Raw genomic sequence first — 17,587 nt, 5'->3', positions numbered from 1 at the left:
TAATAAATATATATATATATATATATATATATATGTATATCCCCACCCTGCCCCAAGAATTACTCTGATTGCTGTAAGAATAGACTGTAACTGAAGAAAGGTGGTGGCAGGAAGGCCAGTTGAGCGGCTGAATATAATTTTTCAGGATGCTTAGATCTGGAGGTGGTGACAAGTGGTCAGGGTCTGGATTTATTCTGAAAGGAGAGTTAACAGGATTCGGGCACAAGATTTAAAAGAAAGAGAGCAACCAAGAAGATGGCCAGGATGGCTCTGAGTGCCACTGAGACAAAGAGGTAAGAGGACCGGATTATACGTTGGGAGAGACAACAGGTGCTCGGTTTTAGCCATGTTTGAAATGCCCAGACATCCAGAGGGAGATGCTGAGGTGGAAGATGGGCATACTTGCCTCGAGTTCAAGGGAGAGTTCCAGGCTAGAACTACAGACTGGGGCAGGGGGAGGATTATTAACATGTAGATGATTTTTTAAAGCCTTGAAGCAGAAAGAGAGCAAGAACCCTGGCCACTTGGCTCACTATTGCAACACCGGCACCTGGCAGCTTCTGTCACCTAGTGGGTATTGAATGTCTACTGAATGAACAGATAGAATGCATATGAACGCAGGAGGGAGAAGTAAAAATATTAGACCAGCTTGTATGAAGGAGGGAACTTAAAGCATCTTATTTGAAAAGCCCAACCTGTTTTCTAAGTTCAGTGCAGTCACTTAGAGGCTGATTCTGTGTGATGAAATAAATCTTTTTGTTGTTTGAGATGCTGCTGCTTCTGACCTCAAATTAATATATGGCTTCTGTGGAAAAGATGAGCGTATGCAAAAATTATCCTTTACGCAAGGCTCTTGGGTGCCGCTGCCCCCGCCGCCCCGCCGCTCCCGCGCAAGCCAAGAGGTGCAGAGAACCTAGTGTGCTACCGAGGTCTTACTCCTCTAGCGGGGAGACGTGACTTTTATCTCAGATGATTCTTGGGAGGAACCGTTAAGAGAGAGAAAGCTGTTACTAAAGAACTTGCAGGATTTACATGCATGGCTGTTTTCCTTTGGTTATCCTTCAACTCAGTGCTGCCCACTGTAAGCCACATACGTAATTTAAATTTTTCGAATAGGCACACAAAAAATACATTTGTCCTCTAAAGATGTACAAGTTGAGAGTTGCATATTTATTTGGGGCAAGATGAGGTGCCCAGGAGGCGGCAGCTCAGCTGAGCTGCTACTGCTGCTGCTGCTAAGTCGCTTCATTCGTGTCCGACTCTGCGACCCCATAGAGGGCAGCCCACCAGGCTCCCCGGTCCCTGGGATTCTCCAGGCAAGAACACAGGAGTGGGTTGCCATTGCCTTCTCCCCGATAGCTGAAGGACTGCTCCAAAGAGGTAGTGGGGGAAGGTCAATATATAAGATAAAAAAAAAAAAAAAATTATCCTTTGGTGTAATCATCTAGTCTTTTACCAATTCTTGTAAAGCAATCAAAGGAAAAAAAAAAATTCAGTGGTTTGGGAGGCAAAAACCTCTGTCCTAAGTCCTGAGTGTACTTGGCCAGCAACCAAGCAGGAACAGTTAGTGTCGGTCTTCATTGAGACTCAGAGCTATTGTGTAATTAAATGAGAAATAGATGCTTTTGGCTAATCGAACACACGATGCTTTTAAGTTTATTGTTATTATTATGTTTTAAAAATTAAAGATACCATTTTAAGGAGTTTCCTGGCAATCCAGTGGTTAGGACTTGGTGCTTTCACTGCTATGGCCTCGATTCAATCCCTGGTCAGAAAACTAAGATTCCCACAAGCCTTGAGGCACAGCCAAGAAATAAATAAATGAATAAAGGTTTTTTTTTTACCAGGATTACAATATACAAACTGTCTACTCCTCCTGTCTCCTGATCTTTACTACCTGTGGAGGGTAGACTGCATTTTTAAAGAAGCAGAACTAAAGGAACCTATACATTAGGCAGAGTGGCCCGCAGTCATTTTCTCTCTGTGATTTTTTGCCTATGAAAACCCCACCCACCTCCAGTGGACCCAAACAGGAGGAAGCCTGCTGGGGTATGGGGTACCTGTTGGTGGTGATGCTGCTGGGGGGAGGAGCCAAAAGGGCTGAGTTCAAATTTGAATGTGTGAGACCGGTGCCTTGTCAGCCAGTGCAGCAGAAGTGCTGGAGGCAAGCTTTTCTTCCTAAGATCTTCAGGGAGCCAAGAAAGACAAACTGGATTCCACCATGGACAGGTAAAGCAGTCTGCTTGTGGGTAGTTGCTCTGGCTTTCCTCTCAGAGCAAATCTGAGTAATAAGATGTGCAAACTTTCCCTTTCTCCCCTAACACTGACTCACAGGATCTGCCTGGTCAAGATGCACAGTTATTTTTCTGGATCTGTCTCATCTTCTGTTCAGATCTTACATGCTTTCCGCCCAATTATCTCTCTCTTTTTTTCTTTCCATACTCGAAAGTACTTTTATGCACCATGCATTGACTGGTCCTTGCAGTTAGGATAGTTTATGGTAGTAATATTAATCAGGCAAAGAGACTCAAATCATGAAAAGGTCATGGCAATACTGTACTAAAAACAGTAGTGGTAATGGTAATAATTCTGTAAACATTCAACTGTAGAACCTCTTGAAGAAAAACTTGACTATGGAGACTTTATTGAATAATTACATAGTCAAGAAATTATTTTCTAAATGCCAGTATTCAAAAGTATTTGCTTGAAGGTCAGTCACTATGTCTGTGACAAGGAGATGAATTCAACTGAAAAAACTTCCTTAATATTATAGGCCAAAGAGGCAGTTAATGGCATTTTTACTCTTTACCTAGTCTTTCCATTTCTTCAGACATGACTTAACTTACTTCTTTAATGCATACTCTAAAATTTTGATGATGTCTTCACATGAAGTTTATGACAATTGTTATTACCATAGAACTTAATCTATTTCTACTGCAAATGTATGCAAATTTACACCTAATCCATATACTTCAATCTCAATGTAGAATCTTAATGGTGGATTAAATGTCCTTCAGAAACCTGAGGGCAAAATATCACACGTCAGCTCAGTTTACAGTGAAAACTAATCTGTGGTATGAGAGGAAAAAGGCTCAATGGAGATACTTGTAAATAATGAAATGCAAAGCAACAGTAAAATCAGAGTTGAAATTCAGAGAGAGTCAAAGAAGGAGAGAGGATGAAATTCAACAGGAGAAAAAGGGAAATACTGTGATTTTCATTAAGGAAAATACTATCTGCAGAGCACAGTACTGATGGCACGCAGCAGGAAAGGATGACTCGGTCACGATTACTTTTAACCCATCTGTCTCTGGTTTGCATTGCTGGGGATGCAGCCAGCGTTCCGCTTCAGGGCACACAGCTGTCTGGCACAGCTGTCAACCTGTGGGCCTTACAGACAGTCTCTACTGAGTCCTCTGCATCCTTAAGAGACACCAAAGAAGACTTCCCTGGTGTGTCAGTGGCTAAGACACCACACTCCCAATGCGGGGGGCCTGTGCTCAGTCCCTGGTGGGGGAACTAGATCCCACAAATAAGACCAGGTGCAGCCAAATAAATAAATATTTCTTAAAAGAGAGAGAGAGAAACCAGAGAATAGGGTGCTGGAACTAGGCCCCCAGCTATAATTAAAGATATTTAACAAGGTCACAGGCATGCAATTCAATTCACTGTGACTGGTAACTTCTGATGGAAATTGTATTTTCATGTGGGGGTAGAAGGCCATTTGAATTCCTTAATCTGTGTCCTATCCTTCCTTATACTCCCAGGACACTTTTTCCTCCTACGGGAACCCCCTGCCAATACCACCTGCAATGCATGATATTGTACCCCTCCCCCACTTCTCATCCACACAGCCCAGGAGGACAGGTTAAATGCAAAAGGAATTTATTGGTAAGAGATGATGCCTAATTTAAAACTGGGCCCAAAGGACAGAATTTTTTTTTCTTCCTCTCCAGTACTTATTATGCATCTACTATGTATTCGGTTTATGTAGTATGCTGAGGGTGGTTATGTTAATTAACAATAGTAATAGTAACAGAGGTAGTGCTGTGGTGGTTTTACCATAGTAAATTATTATCACTTTAGAATAAAGCCAGTGATTATTAGATCTTTGTTAACATTCATTTTGGATTCCTGTTAAATGTGAATTTTTAATTATAAAAATTTGATTGACTAATTTGTATATTGTTTTGTATATGTAATGTAGACACTGGTGATACATCTAATTCTCTGCCTCAGGATTTAAAGTGGATTCCAGGGACTTCCCTGGTAATCCAGTGGTTAAGACACCACGCTTCCACTGTAGGAGGCATGGGTTTGATCCCTGGTTGGGGAATTAAGATCTCACATGTCATGTGGCACAGCACCCCACCTCCCCACACTCCCCCCCCAAAAAGATTTCCAATAAGCTTCATGTGTGTGAGAAAAACATTCAAATTACAACACCTTTAAAAATCTCTGGTCCTTGCTTACTGATTTACTAAGGGTGATACTTGGGAAGTTGACTTCTGGGTCTATCTCATGTATTTCACTATCAAAGTATCAATAACCAACATGTCCATACAAAAGTGGGTGTAGAAGCTTTATTCACAACCCTCAAATGGAAACAATCCAAATGTCCATCAACAGGTGAGTGAATATACGAAATGTGCAGTATGGAAGCAATGGAATATTGCTTTGCAGGACAAAAGAACAAACTCTACTGATACATGCAACACCATGGATGAATGTCAAAGTCATAACATACTTAATAAAAGAAGTCAGACACAAATGAGGTGATAATGTATACTTAAAATAAAATTCTAGAAAATAAACCATAATTATAGTTACAGATTAGTGGTTGCCTGGGAGGGAGAAAAAGAACCTACTGAAGAGATGGATGAGAAAACTTGGGGGGAGGGGTACCCTAAAAATGTTCTGTACACTGATAGTTGCAGCAGTTTTAGGTGTTTACATCTGACAATATTCACAGAATTGTGAATTTTAAATGGGTGAAGTATGTAAATTATGTGTGTGTGTGCTCAGTCGCTCAGTCATGCCTGACTCTTTGCAATGCTATGGAGCCCATCAGGCTCCTTTGTCCATGGGATTTCCCAGGCAAGAATACTGGAGTGGGTTGCCATTTCCTTCTCCAGGGGATCTTCCCAACCCAGGGATCAAACCCGATCCTCCTGCATTGGCAGGGAGATTCTATACGGTACCACCTGGAAACCTCAATGTAAAAAAAAAAAAAAATTGAAATAAGTTTCAATTCTCTTGCAAGCAAACCGTATTCAAATTACTGCCTAGATCATGACTTTGACAAGTTGTCTGCACTTCTGCTCAATGCCACTAGGTGGCAGCGTTATCTCTACTGGTAGATAAATTTGCTGAAAAACACAAAAGGACAAAAACCAGGGACACTCACTACTGATGCTTTGGTTATCAACCACATTGGGCTACAGTTCATGGGGTCACAAAGTGTCGGACACAGCTAAGGGACTAACACACACACACACACTGTATAGCTTGTGCTATGTTCACACTACAAAGGAACTTGTGTTGGCAGAGAGTTATTTCTACAAATTCAACTCTAAAATTTAGTGCTTATAACATGCAAGACACTGTGCCGAAAAACAAAAAGCAATCTGTCCCTGACCCCCATCCCCGGTGTGGGAAGAACATGGCAAAATATTTAGATTATATTGTGAATTTATACATGAGATCAGCCTAACTCAAATCTTGTAAATACATATGCATAAAAAGACTAGAAGGAAAAACATAAGTATATTAAGCTGGTCATGTGACCAGCTCTTTGTGATCCTATGGACTGTAGCCCACCAGGCTCCTCTGTCCATGGGATTTTCCAGGCAAGAATACTGGAGGGGGTTGCCATTTCCTTCTCCAGAGGATCTTCCCAACCCAAGGATCGAACCAGGGTGTCCCACGGTGCAGGCAGGTTCTTTACCATCTGAGCCACCAGAGAAGCCCCATGTCTAATTATCACTAGATAATTGGTATTTTAAACTTTAATTCTTTAACATTAAAAAATTTTTCACTTTCGACTTTTTTGTAATATTCAAGTTGAGAATGGTCAAATACCTTTCACACTTTTAACATATGACTCAAAAAGTGTCACTTCCTGACTCAAAGCACAGAAATTCTAATCCACATTCTACATCTGAGGGGGACAGATGTAGCAATCAATTGATAACAAAAGTTGAATTCTTTGATAGGGATGAGTGGAGAACAGCAGGAAACTTCAGGAGGGTCTTTTTGTTGCTGTTAATGTTCAATTTTGCCTAGAAAGAGGGGATAGTGGCAGTTGAGAGAGGTCTTCCTAGAAGAGCTGAAATTGATGTTAGGCTTTGAAGGGGGGGTAGGTTTTTGCACAGTGGGGGTAGTAAGGATTCAGTCAGGAGATGTATTCCAGCAAGACGGCTGGAAAGAAAACTAAAGACTAGTGCCAGGGGGCCTGCTACAGGGGTAAGGAAGGGGGTGAAATGATGGGAGAAAAAAGAAATACTAGGAAACAAGGCTAGAAATGTAGATGTGTCCAATTGTAAAAGCTTTACCACAATTAACGAGTTTGGAGTTTATTCTAGATTTTCTGAGATCTCTAGGGCACCTCATGGAAACTTATTTTGAAGGGACTACAGGCAGAGAGATCAGTTAAGAGATCAGGACAATGTGATAAAAAGAAAGATTAGGGATTGGATTGAAGCACAGAACCGAGAGAACAGAGCAGGGACACTCCCAGAAATATTGGAAAGTTTGACTCAATAAATTTAGATGATTAATTAATTAAATATGAGTGAAGGAGAATCAAAAATGATTCCAAGCTTCTAGACTGCATACTTGGGATGGCAAGTTGGTAGGATAGGAGAGGGAAGTCAGGACAGGGCAATTTGGGAATATTGTTTTGACCACTTAGACTCTGAGATCTATGTTGGACATTTAGGTAGAGGTTGGGGCCTCCCTGGTGGCTCAGTGGTGAAGAATCCACCTGCCAATGCAGGAGATAACAGAAGTTCGATCCCTGGGTCAGGAAGATTCCATGGAGAAGGGAATGGCAATCCACTCCAGTATTCTTGACATAGACAGAGAAGCCTGGCGGGCTATAGTCCGTGGGGTAGCAAAGAGTCAGACATGACTAATAATGGAGTGAAAACCTGAAAAGATGAAACTGGGAAAGACGTCTGTAATTCCAAGTTATCAACATCTAGAAGGCAGCCATGGGTGGAGCCTGTCCTGTGAGCATGGATCGCTTTGGGGTTCTTGCTGTCTCAACTGGTCTTAAGTACAAGCATGAAAAGGGGTTTGTAGTGGATCTGAAGTGCACTAAGTCTTAGGCATCCAGCATAAGGAAGCAAGAGCGTCTCCTCTGGTTTGGCCCAAGTATTACAGATTTTTCTTTAAAAGCTGATGGAAAGCCAAGAAGGCTGCATCTCCTCCCTCCTCTCTCACCCACAGCCTCTTGATGAAGCAGAGACAGTTTCTTTACCAGTTCAAAAACGTGCGCTGGGCTAAGGGCCGCCATGAGACCTACTTGTGCTACGTGGTGAAGCGGCGGGACAGTCCCACCTCCTTCTCACTGGACTTCGGGCACCTTCGAAACAAGGTATCAATTAATATCTTGCTATTAATTAATTAATGCCTGCTTCCCAAGCAGCTACACTGAGGGCACTTTTATAGCCACCTGCTGATGATGCTACTCAGCCTGGTTCATTTGTCTCCATTAGATTTCTGAGATATCTTTTCTCTTTTATATGTCTCTGCACCCACAATAGACAGGTTCCAAAGGCGGTCATTTAACATCCTCCCGAATCCTGCTGGGCACATCAAGGCCACACTTTGTTTCAGTGCTAAGAATCACTGCCCCAAACCTTCCTCTCCTTTCCCCAGCATCCAAATTGCTTTTCAGATTAAGGAAGAAACCAAAAGAAAGAGATTTTTTATTTGGGGGAATCTTATCAGCTCATTTAAGCTGAACTGTAAACGTGGAAAAACAAATTGTGGCTTTGGAATTTTAAATAATGAAGGAAGAAGAATTAGGAAAAATTAATGACTCAGTTCTATCTTTCAAATGATTTCTATTCCTTCCTGCTCACCTAGATCATAAGCCAGTAAGTACATTCATCATAGTGACCCTCAGAAAATTCAGGGAAGCCATGAATTAAAACTAGAAGATCAGGATTTCCCTGGGGCACAGTGGAGAAGAATCTGCCTGCCAGTGCAGGGGACACAGGTTCGATCCCTGGTGCAGGAAGATTTCACATGCCCTGGAGCAGCTAAGCCCACGTGCCACAACTACTGAGCTTTCATGCTGCAACTACTGAACCCTCGCACCCAAGAGCTCATGTTCTGCAACGAGAGGCCATGAATAGATAAATAATAAAAACTGCTTCTCAATAATATGGCAGCAGTGGTGGTTTAGTTGCTCAGTTGTCTCCAACTCTTGGGACCCCATGGACTGTAGCCTGCCAGGCTCCTCTGTCCATAGGATTCTCCAGGCAAGAATACTGGAGTGGGCAAGAATACTTGCCATTTCCTTTTCCAGGGAATCTTCCCAACCCAGGGATTGAACTCAGGTCTCCTACATTCCATACAGATTCTTCACCAACTGAGCAATAACACATCTAGCATTAAAAAAAAAAAAACCTAGAAGATGAGAGAATTACATTTTCAAGAGACTTCATCACCAAAATCCAGAAGAGTTTACATAACATGCAGTTGACATGTGGTCTTGGTGGAAACGTAGGGAAGAATCCCTGGGCAGAATGACACTGACATATCTCACTTTTCTTGGCCTCTATTTGTGTTGTGTTCATTGTCCCACTGCAATTGTTTTAGCTTCTAATCTTTTCCCTATTTGGTGATAAGACACATTCTAAACATAGAAAGCTTTTGTGTTCCTTTCCTTCTCTCTCTCTGAGTCTTCACAACAAAACTCCATTTAACTTATGAGGAATCAGAAGATCTAAGAGTTGGGTGACTTATGGAACTTAGGTCTTCAGATTCTGGGAGCAATGACTTCTCTGCACTATGAAGTGGACTTGCTATATCTCACTGTGGTGATTACTATTACAATCATGGGGGTCATACAAAGAGCAAACTCATTACAGGCACACCTCGGAGATTTTGTAAATTTGATTCCAGAACATGGCAATAAAGCATATTGCAATAGAGAATATTGCAATAAAGTGAGTCAAATTTGGGGGTTTCCTGAAAGTGCTAGTTTTTCAATCCTGTCTGACCCTTTGTGACCCCATGGACTATAGCCTGCCAGGCTCCTCTAGTCCATAGAATTCTCCAGGCAAGAATACTGGAGTGGGTTACCATGCCTTCTCCAGGGGATCTTCCCGATCCAGGGATCAAACCTGGATCTCCCCCATTGCAGGCAGATTCTTTACCATGTGAGCCACCAAGGAAGCCCTAGTACATACAAAAGTTATATGTTTACACTATACTACAGTTCTTTTAAGTATGCAATACAATTATATCTAAAACAAAAAGTGTATATCTTAATTTTAAAGCTTAATGCTAAAAATTGCTATCATCTAAGCCTTCAATGAGTCATACTAGTAACAAAGATCACTGACCACAGATAACCATAATAATGAAAAGTTTGAAATTTGCAAGAATCACGAACTGCGACACAGAGACACAAAGTGAGTGGATGCTGCTGGAAAAAATGACACCAGGGTTGCCACAAACCTTCAGAACACAAAGTATCTGCAAAGTCCAATATAGCCAAGCACAATAAAACAAGGGACCCCTGTATTTAATTGTTCTTAAACCACAACCAGTGCCTACTACCTCTTTTACAACACCCACTTGTCAGTCTCAGACTCTCCTAACCCTAACTTTTTATTCTCCACTTGGTGTAGTGGAGTCCAGTGTATTTTCACAACGGTTACATCAACAGCACTTCCAAGCCGTTTCTTCCTCTCCAAGGAAGGAAAAGCAACTTCACAAACAAAATTAAATCTGAGATGGTGTGATGCTACTTGACCCACTCAACTCATTCCATCCTCCCACTGTTCCACAGAAAATCTGCACCCTTTTCCCTTCCCAAAGCCAAAAGTGCAAAGAGTTTAGGATCACCACTCATCATTATGTCCTTTCGGGCAGCTGCTTAGCCTTTCTGTAACCTCGGACAAAACCAAAGACAGACACGCCAAAAAGGCTGACCGCTGGGAGGGACACAAATTAATGACGATGAAGCTACCAGCAGGACAGTCAAGGTCGGTCACCATCCCGAGTCTCTGCTCTCTCCCCAGGCCGGATGCCACGTGGAGTTGCTCTTCCTCCGCTACATCTCTGACTGGGATCTGGACCCTGGGCGGTGCTACCGCGTCACCTGGTTCACGTCTTGGAGCCCCTGCTACGACTGTGCGCGGCACGTGGCCGACTTCTTGCGGGGGTACCCCAACCTGAGCCTGCGGATCTTCACGGCGCGCCTCTACTTCTGCGACAAGGAGCGCAAGGCCGAGCCAGAGGGGCTGCGGCGGCTGCACCGCGCTGGAGTCCAGATCGCCATCATGACGTTCAAAGGTGCACGGGGAACTTTCGGCCCGGCTCTCCAGAGCAGGACTGGCCATTCAGATTGGGAAAAGCCAGGGTGAGAGGAGAGAGCGGGCAGAATTCTAACTCGCCCCCAAAGTCCTAACTCGCCTTTGGGGCTGAAAGCTGTCAAGGAGAATTGGAGGAAAAGAATCGGTGGACCCAAGACTTTGGGGGAGGGGGTGGCAGGGTTTTCTTTCTTTCCTCATGATTTGAGCTCTGACCCATCCCCTCCCCTCTCCTTTTTAAATTTTCAAATAGATTATTTTTATTGCTGGAATACTTTTGTGGAAAATCATGAAAGAACTTTCAAAGCCTGGGAGGGACTGCATGAAAATTCGGTTCGTCTGTCTAGACAGCTTCGACGCATCCTTTTGGTAAGTGAGGGGGCTTTCTTTGCTTCTCATTTTCTTTCTCTCTCCAAAGTTATCTATCCCTGGCACTACTTATATTTCCTACATTTCCGCGTGTGTGTTTGTGTGTGTTTATCATTCTCCCCTTATTTTTCCTGATGAAAACTTTCTCTTCTCTGTTTTTGTTGTCATTTCTCCTACAACTGAGTTTGCTCTAATGTTGTTTCACAATTCAAAGCCCTCTACTAGCCCTCTGGGGTTTCCCAGGTGGTGCTAGTGGTAAAGAACACGCCAGCCAATCCAGAAGACAAAAAAGATTCAGGTTCGTTCCCTGGGTTGGGAAGATCCCCTGGAGGAGGGCATGGCAACCCACTCCAGTATTCTTGCTGGGAAATCCCACGGACAGAGGAGCCTGGTGGGCTACAGTCCATAGGGTCGCAAAGAGTCAGACACGACTTAGCCCAAGCACCAGCCTTCTAGTAAGATTCCTTTCCCTTCCCCTCTTCCCCACCCTAATCCCCTCCCCTCTCTTTTCCTCACTCACATCTTTAACTTAGACTCTCCTCAGAATCCATTTTACTCCTAGGAAAATTTCTTCCTCTCTTTCTCTTTCCTCTCCCTCTCTCCTTCTTTTCTTAAAAAATATTAATGGGAACGTCCCTGGTGGTCCAGTGGTTAAGACTCTGAGCTTCTGGGGCAGGGGACATGGGTTCGACCCCTGGTCGGGGAGCTAAGATCCCAGATGCGGTGCAACCAAAAGATATAAATTTTAAAAAGAAAAAATTAACACAAAAATTACAAAGTCACCCACTGTCTTTCTCCACAGCCACTCTACGAGGTTGATGACTTGCGGGATGCATTTCGTACTTTGGGACTTTGATACCAACCTTCAAGAATGTCACATACAAAGAAGTATCTGTGAAGATAGTAGGGTAAAAGAACTATCTTTGAAGAATTCTGCTGTTCTTCAACTCTCACTTTGAGTTTAGAAAAAAAGTATTCATAGAGGACTTTTTAAAAAAAACTGTCTTGAAAAGAGAAGGAACACAGACCCACCAGGGTTAATGCCAGAACACTGGTTCAGTTTTTCAATGTAACGTCGCCCCCTACTGGGAAATGGCAGAACTGCAGGGCCTGGGAACCCCTATGTCAGTACTCTTGACTTTTAAGCAGAGAAAGCAAGAGGTTAATGCTGAGGAGCATGGTGAGAGGATCAGAGGTTTTATGACCAGTATTTTTAATTATTTGATTCTTGTTCTGCGTTTTCTAACGGTATTAACGATAGATTTTTCTACTCTTTTCCTTTGGGGTTCACTTTCAAGTGAACAAACTTGCCACCCTGTGATCCACAGAACCTAATGAGAGAACCTGGGTGACTGCAACCCCAAGCTGTCTATTCAAAGCATTAATATCCAAGCATGTGTTCTGTGTTTAATTGTCTGAAGCCTGATTTTAATGTTTGTACATACTAATTTTTTCTTGGCACGGAATATGCATGATCACCGTTAGGATGCTGTATAATAAAGGAGCTTAAAATGAATTTGAGGGCTGTGGAAAAGACATGCTACAAGTGAATTGATACCTCAGGTAACAAATCAGCAAAAAGATCCTTTTAGAATCTTAATTGTGCAAACACATATTTCCCACGTAACTAGTGAACACTTGGAAGGGAGTTGCTTGAATGTTGAGAAAAGAAAAAAGTCCATTCTCTCTGAACCTCAGCAAAGTCAACCAGGTCAAGATTTTTTCCCTTTTTTTTGCATGTATGGGTCCCTTCTCTCAAAGATGTGACAATATAAGAGACTGTGACAGAAGACAGTATTTGAGAGAGAAGGACGACAGAGCATTGCAAGGAAATAGTGTTTTATCCATTAAAATGGAATGATCCACCACAGCACAAACTGGTTATTTGTTCCTAATAACTATCATGGACTGTCAGAAAAATATTCAGAATAACCATAACACAACTATTACCTAGCAACCCTTGCAATGCAGATAAACAGATCTACAGGAAAAGTTGAAAGCAAAAAAAGAAAAAAACTTGAATGCATAATTGTACTGTTTTACTCTTATTGTACATAATTTGTGAAAGAATTAAATATTAAAAATCCTTATTCATGTATTCATATTATATGTTTATGGTATGCAGTGTCTCATTTTTATCATAATTTTCCTTTTTGTTTTGTTAAAATGGATTTGTAATGTCTCATACATTTATACCTTTGGAAATGCTAATAGTAAACCATATAATTGTAACATAGTCTAACATTGTATTAACATTGCTATGAAATCCATTTTCTTGATTTTTTTAGTAAATTTTTCCCACAGCAAATTTGATTCTGGCTCAATCAGCTGAATAAACGATAATTTTGGAGCTTTGGAGATAAAAGGTCAAACCAAAGTAATTCCAAAGGTGATTTTTAAAAAGTTAAACTACAGAAAAGTCCGTATGATGGAATAGACTTTGGAGTCCAAGAACAAGTGCACACATCTATGTTCAACTGAGTTCTGACAAGGGTGCCGGGACCATTCAGTAGAGAAAGAACAGTATTCTCAGCAAATGATGCTGGAACAAGTGGATATCCATCGACAAAAGACTGAATATGGATCACACACACACACAAATTAATTCAAAGTTTATCAAATACCTAAGTCTGAGAAAGTTCCTAATTCATGCCTGCATAAGTCTGCTCTTCAGAACTCAGGGAAAGCCTAAGATACTAAAGATTTTTTCTACAAGTAAGAAACAGGGAACACAGCGGGGCCTTTCCTGGGCATGTCCTTTTCAGTCTTCCTTTTGATAGGACTCAATCCTGAGGGGAACGGGAGTGGGACAAGAGGGGAACAAAATTTTAGATAGAGATGTTAATCATAAATTCAGCAGAGGAACTCTGTTTTATGAGGATTCGGTTTCAAACTCAGACTGAGGAAAAAATTTACAGATATTATCTGATTAGAGCCTAGTATCCAGAATATACACAACCTAATTTAGGGACTTCTGGGCAGTCCAGTGGTTAAGACTCAGCGCTCCCAATGCAGGGGGTTCGGGTTCCATCCCTGTTTGGGAACTAAGATCCCACCTGCTGTGTGGCTCCATAAAAAAAAAAAAAAATGCCGATACATTTCTCCAAGGAAGATTAACAGACCTCTAGTAAGCAGATGAAAAGATTCTCAACATCCTTAGTCATGAGGGAAATGCAAATGAAAACCACAATGAGATACCACTTATAGTTACTATGATGGGTGTAAACAAACAAACTAAAAAAATAACCATTGTTGGTGCGAATGTGGAGAAATTAGAACCATATATTGGCTAGAGGAAATGTAAAATTGTGTAACCACTATTAAAAAGTTTGGTAGTTCCTCAAAAGTCAGTATGAAATTACATTAAAAAGTTTGGTGGTTCCTCAAAAGTCAGTACGAAATTACTGTATGACACAGCAATTCCACTCCTTGGCACACACCCAAGAGAACTAACAACAAAGGTTCAAACAAAAACTTGCACATGAATATTCTAGCAGCATTACTGATAGTAGCCTAAAAGTGGAAGGGCTTCCCTGGTAGCTCAGCTGATAAAGAATCCACCTGCAATGCAGGAAACCCCGGTGTGAGTCCCGGGTCAGAAAGATCCCCTGGAGAACGGATAGGCTACCCACTCAGGTATTCTTGGGCTTCCTTGGTGGCTCAGATGGTAAAGAATACGCCTGCAATGTGGAAGACCTGGGTTTGATCCTTGGGTTGGGAAGATTCCTCTGGAGGAGGGCATGGCAACCCACTCCAGTATTCTTGCCTGGAGAATCTCATGGACAGAGGAGCCTGACCAGCTACAGTTCATGGGACCGAAAAGAGTCAGAATGACAGTGACAGATACACACACACACATATCCTGCAATATATCCTTCAAAACACTATGCGAAGTGAAAGACACCAGATATAAAATACCAAGTATTGTATAAGTCCACTTCCAAAACAGATAAATCCAGAGTTCTGACTCCCTGCAACAGTGGGCAAAGTATTTAACCTTTGTAAAGTTTTACTTTCCTATCTGTAAAATGGGTATGATGTTAACTTTTCATATATTTTTCGTATGAAGTTAGAGGATTACACAAAGCTGGCACTATTTTAGTGAATAGCATTGCCATTTTCTGTTCAGAAGACAGAAACCTAGGGACTTCCCTGATGGTCCAGTGGTCCAGAGTCCACCTGCCAATGCAGGAGACACGGATTTGATCCTTGGTCCAGGAAGACCCCACTTGCCACACAGCACCTAAGTCCATGAGTCTCAACTACTGAAACCTGTTGCAAAGAAATCTAACAAATTAAACCTATAAAAAGGTAAAATAAAAGTTAAGTATTCCAAACATCTCAACACTGTGTAGAGACTCAAATTCTCTTAAAACTTTCAGCTTGAAATGCCAATATTTAATGTAGGATTCTTTATATTATATTTGAATGCATATTATCTTGAACTAAAAACAAATAGATTTGGAGACCAGAAGGAAGGGGGCAGGACACAACCATTAACATAAACTGCTTAGAACCAACTAGATTTAACTTTCAGTAGATCTTGAGTCTCATTAAACAATAATTATAATTCATTATCCTCTAAATGACACACCCACAGGGGCCAGGACAGTTCAGGGCCAAAAAGGCCAAAAAGTGGGTGGTGGCTCCATTCTGAAAAATCCCCACCCTTCCTCCAAGCTGGTTAGAATGTTCCTCCCACTTATCAGCCCAGGAAACTACTCAGCCCATAAAAACTAACCACCCGGTATTTCAGGGCCCCCTCTCCTCTTCAGGCTTCCCAGGTGGCACTAGTGGTAAAGAATCTGCCTTTCAATGCAGGAGATACAGGAGACACAGTTTCGATCCCTGAGTCAGGAAGATCCCCTGGAGAAGGAAATGGCAACCCACTCCAGTCTGTGGGGTCACAAAGAGTCAGACATGACTGAGCACAATAGGACTGCAGCCCACCAGGCTCTTCTGTCCATGGGATTTCCCAGGTGAAAATACTGGAGTGGGTTTCCATTTTCTCCACGAGGGGATCTTCCCGACCCATGGATGGCACCCAAGTCTCCTGAGTCTCCTGCATTGGCGGGTGAATTCTTTACCACTGAGCCACCTGGGAAGCAGTGTATGAGGTCATAGAGAGTTGGACACCTAAAGATACACATAACACTTAGCCACTACAGACTGAAAAGATAAAATCCAAACTCATCTGGGGTTATCTCCAGAGAGAAAAATAGGATGGGAGAAAGAAAGTAGGGGAAAGGGAACTTAATGCTTTTTACTCCATACAGTTCTACCAAAAAAAAGCATAAGTTTTTAATAGTTAAAATTTTAGAAAAATACCATTGAAAACTTAGGACTCAATAGCCATTCTCGTTTTCCATTCTCCAATGTTTATTTACTAACATACAGACTATTTCACTAATTTCAGGGATTGAGAAGATTCGAGTGCATAGGTGAGCACATGTCTAGAAACTTTCTTTACCAATGATTTATGAAACACTTTAAAGGCTGGACAATGTGCAGGAGAGGGAGTCAGGGTTCCATCAGAGAAAGAGAACCAGAAAAAGATACATACATTATAGCAGATGGAACTCTACTCCATGTTATGTGGCTCCATGTTATGTCCCTGGATGGGAGCAGAGTTTGGAGAATGGATCCGTGTATATATATGGTTGAGTCCTTTCGCTGTTCACCAGAAGCTATCACAACATTTGTTTGTTAATTGGTTATACCCCAATGCAAAATAAAAAGTTTAAAAGAGAAAAAATAAAATAAAACAAACAAACAAAAAGATATACATTAAGAAGTTGACTCACACGAGTGTAGGAGCTGGCACAGAGTCTGAAATCTGCAGCACAGGGTGGCACGAAGGACTGGTGAGAACTCTATGGCAGAAGCTTCAGTCCTCTACTGAAATATCTCCCTGGAAGCCTCTCAGTTCTGCTCTTAAATCCTTACTAACTGAATAAGACCCACTCAGATTATGTAAAATACAATCAAGCATTTTTTTTTTTGGCAGTGCTGCGGGGCATTCGGGATCTTTGTTCCCCTACCAGGGATTGAACCCTGTGACTCCTGCAGTGGAAGCAGAGTCCTAATCACTGGAATTCCAACTAAGGGATTACTGACTTCTTATCTAAGGGATTACTGACTTCTTATCTACAAAATACCCAACAACACCCAGATCAGTGTTTGACCAAATATCTGGGGCTTCACCAAAGTGAAGTCACTCAGTCGTGTCCGACTCTTTGCGACCCCATGGACTGTAGCCTACCAGGCCCCTCCCTGCATGGGATTCTCCAGGCAAGAGTACTGGAGTGGGTTGCCATTTCCTTCTCCAGGTGATCTTCCTAACCCAGGGATCGAACCCGGGTCTCCTGCATTCCAGGCAGATGCTTTAACCTCTGAGCCACCAGGGAAGCTGACCCATAAAACAGAATGTATGTGTAAGAAACCAAACAGCAGCAACAAAAAAACCAAAGTAAAATTAAAAAAAAAAAAAAAACCCACTACCACAGAGAGTTAACATTTGATTGCAGATTTGATTGTCATAGTACTAAGTGTCATAGTACTAAGTACTAAGTACTTAGTACAAGTACTAAGTACATAGTGCTTCATATCACTGACCCAGCTAAGCTCCATACTTGTCTTGGTTTAATCGTGGTTTAGTCATTAAG

General features: G+C 41.9%; 1 protein-coding gene and 1 non-coding gene across 2 annotated transcripts; one reads left to right on the top strand and one right to left on the bottom strand.

Moving 5' to 3' along the window:
• The first annotated feature begins 264 nt into the window (after positions 1-264).
• AICDA (activation induced cytidine deaminase) lies at positions 265-12,871 on the top strand. The gene is made up of 5 exons (XM_070370130.1): positions 265-293; positions 7,453-7,600; positions 10,263-10,536; positions 10,807-10,922; positions 11,725-12,871. The coding sequence occupies exons 1-5, from the start codon at positions 265-267 to the stop codon at positions 11,776-11,778; spliced, it is 621 nt and encodes a 206-aa protein (XP_070226231.1). The 3' UTR covers positions 11,779-12,871.
• A 4,385-nt stretch (positions 12,872-17,256) lies between these two features.
• On the bottom strand, positions 17,257-17,329 carry TRNAS-GGA (transfer RNA serine (anticodon GGA)). Its single transcript has one exon. It is a non-coding gene; the product is annotated as a tRNA-Ser (tRNA).
• Positions 17,330-17,587: the final 258 nt, after the last annotated feature.

The sequence above is a fragment of the Bos mutus genome, chromosome 5, assembly GCF_027580195.1.
Source record: "Bos mutus isolate GX-2022 chromosome 5, NWIPB_WYAK_1.1, whole genome shotgun sequence".
Classification (NCBI taxonomy): domain Eukaryota; kingdom Metazoa; phylum Chordata; class Mammalia; order Artiodactyla; family Bovidae; genus Bos; species Bos mutus.
Note: the sequence above shows the minus strand (reverse complement) of the source record. Positions and strands in the feature narration are given on the sequence as shown.

Excerpts from the sequence above, each read along its gene's own strand:
- AICDA (XM_070370130.1), top strand. The coding sequence starts at position 265 with ATGGCTCTGAGTGCCACTGAGACAAAGAG. Across the intron at positions 294-7,452 it reads AGTGCCACTGAGACAAAGAG|CCTCTTGATGAAGCAGAGAC; the intron begins GTAAGAGGACCG and ends TCTCACCCACAG. Across the intron at positions 7,601-10,262 it reads TCGGGCACCTTCGAAACAAG|GCCGGATGCCACGTGGAGTT; the intron begins GTATCAATTAAT and ends CTCTCTCCCCAG.